The sequence below is a fragment of the Apteryx mantelli genome, chromosome 2, assembly GCF_036417845.1.
Source record: "Apteryx mantelli isolate bAptMan1 chromosome 2, bAptMan1.hap1, whole genome shotgun sequence".
Taxonomy (NCBI): Eukaryota; Metazoa; Chordata; class Aves; order Apterygiformes; family Apterygidae; genus Apteryx; species Apteryx mantelli.
In genome coordinates, this window is record NC_089979.1 from 8096426 (window position 1) to 8108528 (window position 12103).

At 37.4% G+C, this 12103-nt stretch overlaps 1 protein-coding gene across 5 annotated transcripts in view; it reads left to right on the forward strand.

Annotated features, from left to right (window-relative positions):
• The window catches only part of ZFAT (zinc finger and AT-hook domain containing), a 144461-nt gene that overhangs the window by 125146 nt on the left and 7212 nt on the right, over positions 1–12103 (forward strand). For all 5 annotated transcript variants that reach the window (XM_067290126.1, XM_067290130.1, XM_067290127.1 and 2 more), the window contains 3 exons: positions 3497–3615; positions 5171–5297; positions 7103–7233. In XM_067290126.1, the coding sequence (XP_067146227.1) occupies positions 3497–3615; positions 5171–5297; positions 7103–7233 (377 nt within the window). The remainder of the gene's footprint in view (positions 1–3496; positions 3616–5170; positions 5298–7102; positions 7234–12103) is intronic.

A 12103-nucleotide genomic window follows, 5' to 3' on the forward strand; every position in this document is an offset into this window, starting at 1 on the left:
CTTCAAAATTAAAGGACCACAGACAAGTATGAAAGGGGGGAGATGACCGGCAAATGAAAGGGTTTGGGGAAAAAAAAGAGAAGGGAAGATAAAGTCTAATAGAATGTGCCTATAGCTCTTTGTCCTATTATATATTGCTTGTTCTTACTTGTCCACTGAGCTGAGGGTGAGCTGCCTCACGCTTGCTCATGTTTTTTTCTCTGCTCTCCCTACCTGCTTATGGCTGCATTGTAGACATTGCAAATACTTCAACTGGAAATATTTATATGAGTATAAACTAGTAGACTCTACTCAAGATTCCTGGAAGTGCTTAGAGAATAGAAGAGATAGCATGCGAATCTGAGCAACTGCATTGGTCAGGGATGGACAGCAGTATTTCATTTATGGGCTTATATTAGAAATTGCGATCAGACAAGATCAAAAAAAATCCTTTTTTATAGAACTCTGTGATAGGACATTTGTTCATTAGTATTTTAAAGTAATAAAGGAAAATAAATGCAATGAGAATGCAGTGTAATCTTCACAGGGGACAAGAGTATCATGTATGCATTACCCTACAATTTGATTTTTTGTTTGCTTGTTTGTTTGCTTTTTTGTGTGACTCAGCCTTCTTGCTCATTTGATAGCTTCCTTTTTTAGCTTAATTTGCCTTGTGGTGCTGGGCAAGTCACATCTAATTTTTCTATAAATTGTTTCTTTTCTCTGTATTATTTTTCCCTAACATCCACTGTTTTGTTTAGGTATTTCTGCCCTCTCTGGAAGAGGGCTTTTATATTTGTGTTTGTGCAGCAACTTGTACAGTACACATCTGCTTTGGAGCCTCTTTGCTATATTAGACTATTATCATCACGTGCTTTACTTTAGTGTAAGATAATAGTTGTCTTACTGAGGTGTTAGGCCAGTAAATGAGGCTTGGAGAGCCCGTATTGATGCCATGATGGAAAAAAGTTGTGGAACTGTTTATTATTTGTGTACATCATTTTGTTGCAGATGTCAGTTTGGTATTAAAAGTAGGTAAGGTTGGAGAATGTTATCGACCTTCTCTATGTGTTACCCATTTAATTAATGAATTGAGTAGAAATTAATTTTCCTGAGCTTTGATGTCAGTTCACTGACCCAGAGTTTTACATTATCAGTTTAATTCTGTGCTTCCATTTGTTGTTCTTTAATTAAAGTCACATTGACAAATGTTGCAGCTTTAATTAATCTGGTGTATTGTTATAATACTTTCAATATCAAAGTAATATGGAAAGGTCTTCTCTCTTAGACTTTTTTTTGTTCTAGTACTGAAGATTGGAGTGGAATGAATATTTCATTTCATCTTCTGTAGCATATAATATCCTTGTCCTAATCCGAACCAAGGTATTCTACTGTTGCGAACTGTTGCGTATTAAGCCATTAATAGGGAAATTATTTCAGCTTTGTATAGACACAGTGTCAGAGCAACTGCGTGTAATTATTCTGTTTTATCAAAATAAAAAGTTTAATTTCTTTCCACCTGTAGAATACCATACGGTAGGTTTCCGTTCCTGTAGAACCGAATGCTTTCTCTAATCACTCCATTCATGCAACACTATGTGCAATCAGAACTTGGCTTATAACCAGCTTAGGAGAGTACGTCTGAAGCATTTGGACATGATGGGCAAGAGTCATTGCCATTAGCGTTTGCCATGATAATAGGTGGGCAGCCATCTGGTGGCATAGGGCCCTTCTGTAACACTTACATTTGTTCAGGTGAGTTCTGGTCACCTAATGTAACGATTTATCACAGGCAGATTATTTCCATTCTGCTTTAGTCACTGGGGGGTGGGGGGGGGGGGGGAGATAAATTCTTACTTGCATAATTACATGCAACTGAGATCTGACATTTGACCAAATGACTTTCATAAGAAAAAGAAGTAAAAGCTGTTTAATGTAGTGTAGAAAATTGGAAACGTATGATTTCATTATTATGCTCATTTTTTTCCCCTTAATGCTGCAAACTCAGACAGTAAACATTGTGGCAGATTCATGTTATGCATCATTTTGTAGATAGAAAGAAAACTTAGGTTTATAATTTTGTATGTTAAAATAGGTGGTAGAAGCTCTCAAAAGCAAAGATAGTTGGACGAAGATGGCATTACATTACTAACTCTTACTGGTTTGCTGTGATAATTTGTCAGAAAAATTAACGATGTTTGTTTGAAAGTTGAGAAAGAGACAACAGCTGGCTTAAAGGAGATAACATTTTTTAAAAATTATTAAAGTGTGCCCCTATTGTGCATGTTAAATATTAAGATCTCAGTATTGTTTCTAAGTAGTTAAGATCTCAGTAGTTTTTATAAGCACTTACATAAGAAAATACTAGAGAAAATACTCTTCGTGAAAGAGTACAGTGCACTATGGTCTTGCATTGTGTCACGAAGGCCAACATACCAGGGCCCTGTAAGACAGCAGAGAACAAATATTTAAATCTTTAGCTTGCCAGAGGCCTCAGTCTGGTAGAATTTTGAAGTATACCTCCGATTTATATTTGAAGCTGCAATGATATATAACAGGAGAGGCATTCAAAATAGTCTCTCGGGAACTCTTTGTGATTTGAAGTAAGGAGTATTTAGAGGAGAAAAGCACTAGTTTATCATTATTGAATACATGTGCTGGGCTTTGTTTATGGTGGGTCTGAAGCAGAACATCGTTCACAGATGCCCCCAGGCTTGAAAGAAATGTCACTCCAAAACTGTGACTAGTCTCCATTGCTGCTGCTGAGCTTGAATTTCAGCCAGAATCATGACTGTGGGAATGGTTCTGCCCAAGCTGAAGCATCTCCTCTGTTCCCAGTAATTTTTGTGACCCAGCAAAGAAATGGGGCGGGAGCTGGTCTTAACTTAGTATAAAGTTATTCCATGGAGAAACATTTCCCTCTAACAGGCAAGCCACTTGGAGAATGGCTTTTGTTAGCAGAGCAAGCCCAAGGTCTTGCCCACTGGATGCCTTGTTATTCCCTACAAAACTTCTTATGTGGTCCTAGTTACAGAAATGGGGCAGTAGCTGAGACTAATGCAGATACTTGTCCGTTCCTGCTCTTTCTTTCCTTCCCTCCACACATCCATCCCTGTGGGTTCCCCAGGGAGAAAAGTGTAGAGGGAGGGAAAGATGGAAATAACATTTCTGCAACTTTGCATCCAGCACAGGGAGGCACGCAGGCAGGCAGGTGGGATTGCTATACTTCCCCAAACGTACAAGTTGTTCCCGACTCCTTCTATTACCACCATCCCAAATTGTCTTTTAGACATTGTAAGAGTTCAACTACTTTGTTTTTCTGTTTTTTTTTTTTGGGGGGGGGGGGGGTTGTTGTTTGGGGGGGTTTTTTGTGTGTTGGATATTTGGAGAAGGCAAAGCATTTTGAATTATAATTGTGTGGTTTGACAGAAATGTGGTCAAATTAAATAGGTCCTTATTGCCTTGAAAAAGAATTTTTATAAAAAAAATAACTTAGCTTATTTGTGTTTCCTTTTAGGTGGCATTAAGTGTCCTGTTTGCAGCTTTGTGTATGGTACAAAATGGGAGTTCAACAGACATCTTAAGAACAAGCACGGTCTGAAGCTAGTGGAACACGATGGGGAGACAAAGTGGGAGGTAAAGCAAAGCTGCCATGGCTTTGGCACTAAGACTTTCTAAATTTCTAGAGAGCAAATAAAGGATGTAGAATAAGAAGTATTTAAAAATATGTTCTGGACTTTTTATAAGATTAGGAGGACATGTGATCTCTTATATGTCCATTTTGAATGCATACAGTGCTATGACTGTTAAGTTTGACTGCTTTAATATCTGATAGGATTAACAAGGTTGTAAGTGCTTACTTTGCTGCATTTTAGGGCTCTAGCTTTAGCTTTAAATCCAGAAAACTGAATTGACCAGTTAAAACATGGTAGTATTATACCAGCTAACTTTTCTGTCATTTGTTCTGTGTTTCCAACTCAAGTCCTAAGTATGCAGCAGTCACCGTATCACTGATTCAGATCAGACCTAAAAAAATTTAAGTTAGACTAAAGAAACTGGGTTATAAAGCAAAAACAACAACACGAAGTTTCTCAGTTTAGGGTGGAGTGGGGCAGCTACCTTGAGGGGTCTTATCCTTTCAAGCTTCCCTCTGTTGTCGTGTGGGTAGCAATTTGTTTTAAAATGAGAACTGTTACTGTTATGTAAGTGAGCTGGCTGTAGGTGCAGAAACTGTTGCACAACCACAAAACTCTCTAGAAACTTGTATTAAAAAAAAGACCAGTCGGCAAGCTTACTGATGAATCTTTTCAACTGCCTGAGTGGACCATTACTGGTTTCCAATGAGAGTAAAAAGCCAGAAGTCAACTGCAGTTGACTGACCTCCCCAGTTTGAGACCCATTCTGCTAAATTTCAGGCGTTTCTAGCCCTAGGTGTAGCCCTAACGCATGATTTGGAAGAGTTGTCCTGCAGTTCTTGTTCAACAGTTTTTGAGTATCTGCTGACATGGTGTGAAATCCTAGCAAGCTGTCAGACTAAGTACATTACGGGCAGTTATTCAAAAAAGGAAGGGCAAGTATTTAAAAAGGTAATTCTTTGAAATCTGGTGTCCACATGCATTTCACAGACTGTTTTCTGTCCACTCTTGCTTTTGTCCCCAGACCTGATAAAATAAGAAGACATGAATGTTTCTGCTGTGGAAATGGCTATAAATAAAATAAATAAATAAAAGGGCCTGTCAAAGCAGGAATACGTGTTGATAGCTTGTCTTGAAAAACCACAGTTACGGAAGATATTTTTTCTAAAACAAAATGCCATTTTCAAACTTCAGACGCATTTTACCAGACCTGCAAGGGTTAGCATTCTAAATTACTCTTGCCCAGGAGGTCTTTGCTAGACCTGGTACAACAGAAGTCAGTCGTTAGTTATGAAAAAACTAACTAATAAGGTAACCTTTTAAAACAGCTCTTGAAGTAGAATCCAGGAGTATAAACCTATATGGTGATACCCCAACTCCAGTGAAATCAATAGAAATGCTCATTTTGAATTCTGTTTCACCTGTTATTTCTATAACTCTTATTACAATATTTGTCATACAAAATTTGTTCCTTTAAACTCAGAACTTTCATTGGTCTCTAATTTGCTAAAACGAAAAGGAGATTATCAATGTGTTGGCTGGGTTTTGTTTTTAAGTTAACTGCTGAAGTTTCTGAAGAATCATCCACTCAGTATCTCCATATCACAGAGGCTGGAGAAGATGTTCAGGGCACTCAGGCTGCAGTAGCTGCATTACAGAACCTTAGATATACTTCTGAGAATGGTAAGTTACCTTTTTTTGAAGGTTGCGGTTGAAACACAAGCTACATCCTCTTTTCATAAATCTGTAATTCTTTTGAGTACACTAGGCAATATATGATCTACTGTGAAACTATGAACATGATGAGATTTGTTATCCAGAACTTAATTCTGGAGGTTTATATTTTTCTTTGAAGATAAATAATGAGAAATGGCCATTACATGTGAATTTCTATATCCTTACAACATTAATATTTATCACACACTGTTTTGGACTTTGTTATTAGATGGGTGGAATTTTCTGTACGTATTATTAAATATTTTGTGACATCAGCTATCTTGGCAGAGTAGCTGGTGTGTGTCTAATAGCAATTCTCCAGCTATTTTTCTTTCTGTTTAAGTCAACCTGCCTGCAGAAGTGACACAGTGGAATAGCTCATTTACCATGTTCCTAAGACAATACTAACAAGCTTAATTCTAATGATGCACCAAACAGAAAGTAAGTCAGTCAGTATCACATTGACCAAGAACAAGAAAGGCGTTAAATAATGTTTGCTAAGTGGGAAATAACAAAGTCTGGAAGAAAAGAAAAATATTCAGATTTCTAAGAGTGTTAAAACATCAGGGAGTAGAATAGGATTTTATGTTTGAGCTTTTCTGTACATACATATATCTGTGTGTGTGTATGTATATTTTTATATACATGCATAAATGCATTTTGCCATTGTTTTGATCTTTATAGTTAATAACATATATATTTCAGAACCTCCCATTTTTAAATTGAATTTTCAAGCATGTTGTAATTAAGGAGGTTAGTGACAATTTCTGTATATTATTTAACTTTTAATCAGTGGGAATTTTGAATGAAGAAAGCCTCCTGAGAACTTTTCTTAAACTTTTATATATTTCAGTTAAAATAAGCACAATCATGCAATAGGCTGTATGTAATTTCAACTTTAAGCACGAGGCTCTAATTTGCAAAGTGAAATAATTTTCTTTAGTACATGCAAGTTCAGGACACTTCTCTGACATCTTCCTCTGGGTAGATATGAAAAACAGTGACATCTTGTCTAAAGGTAGTTATATAGAAAAAAAAACTACAGCAAACATTCTCCAGTGCCTGGCTGGCCTCAGAATCTTTCCTTTTCACCCTACTGGAGGAGTGTGAGAGTATGGCTATATGTTTTTTGTAAATTTACTTTTCCTTTGCCAGGTCTATACACATCAAGAGGATTACAAAAAAAAAATGTGGCAAATGTTCTGCTGCTACACTTACAAAGTGATGAGCATGATGTCTCTCAAGCAATTAACTTTTTCTCTTCAGCACATTAGTGATAACAGGATTTGGTTTAGGTTGAGGGGAATTACAGATGGCCAGACAGATGGTAAACACAGACATGTAATATACTATGTAACTGTCCTGCTTATAGCATGGAGTTCAGGTTCTGTTTAAATTGAGCTTCTGGCAAGTACACATTTCGATTTGCAAAGTCTTGGAGCTTCCTAATTTACACTTACTGTTATGAGTTGTACCTGTTGTTTGTTTAGTCAATATATTCTTTTAAATCTCTTTCCAATAGGCATAAAAATGAGCAGTGTGGTTTCACTTGCTGATGCATGCCTTCTTCAGGAAAATTTGTTCTGTGAATGCTTTCTGCCATGGATCTATTATTAAAGTGTCGCGTTATTGAGCTGTTGGAAATTTATAGACAGTTCTGTGAATCAGGGCGAAGGCAGGAGGGAAAAGAGTTTCTGTAGCACTTAGATTCACATAACACTTTTTACATGTATTCTACTTAACGGTCTTACGCTTATTGTCTTTCTGATAAGGTGAAAGACTTGACCCAACAGCTGTGAATATCCTGCAGCAAATCATTGAGTTGGGTGCAGAAACTCATGATGCCACTGCAGTGGCTTCTGTAGTTACCATGGCACCTGGAACTGTAACAGTGGTAAAGCAGGTAAGAGCGCTTTACTTTTCTAAAAGTTGTATTTTGTTTTCATATATGTGTTATGAAATGTGTAGTGTTCTGCAAGGGATAAATTTTGAATGACCATGCAAGAAAGACACATATAGAATTTTTCCAAACCTAACTTTTGACTACTTGTGTGTATGAATATGTGCGCACACACATGCATGTGTTTATACATGTATACACTTATATATGTGTATACATAGACATATGTATACATATATATACACACACATTTATACATAAAAATAGGAGGGAATATGTGTGTGTGTGTGTGTGTATATGTATGTGTATATATGCATATATATTTGAAAATATGGCTTTTCCAAGACATTTTCAGGTTTTTTAGACCAACATAGCTGCATTATGGTTGAGCACCTAGTTCCATTATCATCTAAAAGAAACAGAAGTTCCTTGGCACAGCATCCGTCCGCAAACAGAACGGTCTGAAAGGTCCTTTTGGCTTGGGCAAAGCTGTGAGGTGCATGCACAGCAACCGTAGTGCTGTACGTCCATATCCAAAGATGAACCACCATCCTTGGAATGCTGTCAGGTGGTTAATATGAGGGAGAATTGCTGGGTCCTAAAGTCATGCAAGCTGAGGACAAATGAGACTTCTACTCAGCTTCAGTTCACTCTGCCTTTCTTATGAGGGGTGCAAGACAAGCGATGTGCAGGCATGCAGCAGCTCTAAGAGTGTTGCAGGTGGTCCTTACAGCAGTCTTTTACATGAGACAGTAGTGAGTGTGGCCGCCCACATTTGAGATAGGCTAAATAAAAAAAAGCTCAAGTGATTTGCAATTGGTTGAGAAGATCTGTTTTCGTATTACCATGGAAATTCTCAAAGACCAGAGATAGAGGTCAGTATTCAAAAAAGCATGAATAAGATGACTTGGTAATTTCAGGCTTTCAACTGATAAAGAATTAGGTGACATAATTTGTGGTAGGCAATATAGTTCCTTCTAAAATGAGACAAACCTTGTAAGATACTGGTAGAAATAACTTTAATTTGTGTATATTTTTCTTGAAGTGTGATACCGTGTAGGATTTTGACAGGAATATTTGCACTGTATGATATTAGTAAGGCACTTCTAATGAAGAAGTGCCTTACAAAAATTAAGAATGCCAAGATTCAAAAAAGTCAGCAGTTAAAGGGAAATCATTTTAAATTTGAGATGGCTGTTGTGTATGAACATCCAGCCTCTTGCCCAGTATTTCTTCCTTGCAGTTTTCTCCCTTTCCTGTTCTGGCCAGTGTGATTCCTCCAGGTCTCTGTGCTCGACATGGTTGATAGGTCAGGGAAGTGCATGAAAAGTCTTAAATTCCTGAAGAGTTTAGGTAACTCCTTTTATTTAAATGACCCAAAACTCTGATTTTTCTGAATACTAGGACTAACTTTTGAATTCAATCTTTTTCTGTAATATTGTGGATGTTAAATTCACAGGAATGCCGTAGGAGGGGGGAGTCCATCATCTGTGAAAACACTGTTTGAGTAATTCCTAACCGTACCTCCCAAAAGTCAAGGAGAGGAGGCAAAATTTCAAGAAAATGCGTTTTGAAATGCCCCTTTGCAGCAATTAGCAGATATTTTGATTAAAAATCATATAAAGGTTCCTTTTTTATGAAGAGTAACAGCCAAATTTAGAGACTAAATGGAATCAATAAAGAGGAGAGAGATTTCAGTCCTGCTTTATGTGCAGATTTCAAAACACCTTTAACAGTAGAGCCACTGGCAACAAGTATCCTGTGCTATATATATGACCTATTTAAGTGTGGAGTGGAGAATTAGCCATTGGTGTTTCTCTGTGCTGTTTGTCAATACTATTGAAAACTGTTCTGCCCTTAAAAATGCATGTTTTGTGGCTCTTCTTTTACTAAAAGCCTGAGAGGGAATGGCTCTTGAACTAGCAGCTGTCAATGAGAAACTGCACTTGAGAAATTGCATCATTAAACTTAAACAGATATTTTTAAGTGATTCTTCCTCCCTAAGAATTAGATCTGTTCAGTTTCTGACTCATCTTAAAATCTATCATCTCCCTTGTGTCTCCCATCTGAATTTGTTGGTACCGTTTTGTAAACAAGTGTTTATATTAAAAATTATTTCTCTCCGTCACTTTTTAATCCATGTTTCTAGCTAGCTTTTGAGGTTACAAGCTGCTGAGCATTGATCACTTCTTTCCCTTGCCTGGGAGCTTTCTCTCTCACTTTTGTTGGTCTGATATCAAACTGATATAAGCACCACTCTTAAATCAGCTGAAATATTGAATTCTCAGAGAATCTCTTTGCTACTTTTCTTTTTTCCCTCTTTAGAGCCCTATTAATATAAAATGCCTTTTTCCCCCTAACTTAAAGTTGCAGAAAAGCAAAATTGGTCTGTGAAGAACTGAAATAGATTCAAGCTGAGTGACCTTCTGCTACCTCTATTTATGTTGAATTTTGCTAATAGCTTACTTTGATGTTGTAAGCGCTGTTCTTCTATTAAATGGTTCATGTTTGTGCTGGAGTGCTTACTGATTTCTTTTTCTGGTAGCCTTGGTGCCTTTTCACTTTTCAGTGTGCAGACTTGTGAATTTTCCTTGGGAATATAAAGTGGAAGCTCGCTGACAGCTAGCTGGCTTCTTGATTACCTTTAGTGGGCTTTATGGCAGTAGTGAAAGGACCAAGGGAGGTCTGTGGATGTCTTTGTTTTTTTTTTTTTAATTCCTCTTCACACATATATTCTTTTAATTTTCTGTATAAGTTGATCTTTTCTCAATTCTAATTAATTTATTATACAGCTTTTGTTACTGTTCCCAGTTCTTATCTTCACAGCAGAAGATTGCTTCAGAATTATTGCAACACCTATTTTTAATTTGAGGGGGGAAAAAAAAAATCCATAAATGACATTACCGTGACTGTAATCCTCTCCTATCTTAGAACTGACAGCTTTTCTTTTTTCTTTAATAGTGAGTTGCTTTCTGTGGGATATAACTCATTCGTGCCTACTACTTTGTCAGTTTTTAATTATGCTGAGTTCCTAATTGTTAACCTTGAGGTGATCTTAAGATATGTTCATATTTCACTTTCCCACTGGAAAATTTATTCCACACTCTATTCTGTGACCTTCAGCTTCTCTTGTGGATTGTGAGACAAAAAATTCATTCAGGGTGTCAGCAATATATCAGCATCATCTGTCACTAAGTTTCCATTCTTGTTCTCTGATGGCCTCACCGAGTCCTTGCTTAGCAGCTTGGTTCCATTTTTTCCCTTAACATTTATTTAGTGTTCTAATTTTTATGCTGGGTTTTTTTATTATTATTTTAAGCTGTATTCTTCTTCTTCTTTTTTTTTTTTTTTATATCAGTTTTTACCTTCAGCCCTCATTCCTGCTTTTAGGTAGCCCTTGCAAATTGCTTTCATATTTCTATATTTACACCAAGAAATTTCTTTTAAATCCTAAATTATTAGAATGCAGAGTTTTAAAAATATTTTTTTGCTGCAAATGTTACGCTGCATTGTTGCTGTCTTTGTCTTCCTTTTCCTCCCTGGAACTTTGCCACGTTACTCTACCCCTCCTTACCTTTCACCCATAAGAGTCCTATTCACACTTGGTACCTGCCATTGTATGTGAATCCGGATGCATCAGTGTTGCTACAGTCTTCACCCTTTGGCAGTTCCCCTAATCTAGGCGCCCAGACATCTTGTGTGAAGCACTTGCAGTGTCTCACATGACCGTGAGACTTTTCTGTGCAGAAAGAAGCTTTATCTTAGTCTGTGACTCTTTTTCAGTACATTGCTAGATGTTGAGTGTTTTAGTTGGATCTGACTGGGGGTTTTTTGACTTATTTTCTGCCAAGTCAGGTGACAGAAACGGTACCATGTTTACCGTGTTCTGCTCTTACCTTATTGCTCCGAGCTGTAGTATGTGGTCTTACTGCATGTATATGAAATCATTAGCGTGCATCATAGTGGAGCTGAAATCAAGATCAGGTTGTCTGAGGACCCGAGCTCCTGAATTGCATGTTGGGACAAAACCACCAATTTTCATTTCGGAAACTTTACATGATTTTATAATAGAAAAGCCTTGACACCATGACAGCAACCAGTCCCAGGCTGAATCAGGATTCAGCTTGCAATTTTAAACCAAAGCTTGCAAAATAGTCCCATTTAACTTAGATTGTGGCTGGAAACTAAGAATTGTTGTTGGCTCCCTACAATAAAAAAAAGTCTGTCTGATAGCAAATATCAGATTGTGTCACATATGGGAGGCCGTTCACAGGTTGTTTCTAGAGCCTGAAATTGCTTTAGTTCATTCTTCTCTGAGGATCGGTATACCAAGCTATTATCCAGGTTAAACTTTTTCTGATATCTAATTTGGGAGAAATCCTGTTCTGTGACAGCTATGAAAACATGCAGCTGCTAAGGAACATAATGCACATCAAATGCCTGAGAGGAAACCAAGGTGCTAGTCTGACGTTTTACCAAAATGGCCTGAGCATGGCAGAACTCCACACTGAAGTTTTGATCACAGCACGGGACAAGAAGTTTATTCTTGTCTGTTTGAATCCATTTTGGTTGCTAATTATCCAGGTTGCATCTTCCTCCAAGACAGAGCTAATGAAGATATTACTTAATGGCATGTTATCTGAATTGTTCTGCATGAGGTTACAGAAAGATGCAGTCAGTAATAAAGGGGAGGAAGAGGTGGAAGCAGAGAGTGTTAAAGAATAGCTGGGAAGGAGGCTAATAAATACTTAGAAAAGACAGGAAGTATGGTTCATAGTGGGTGGTAAAGACGGACTGGAAATTGGGAAGGAAAAAGTTCTGCGGGAGCAGAGCATATGGCAAAAGAGGAGGGACTGGAAATATAAAACAAGTC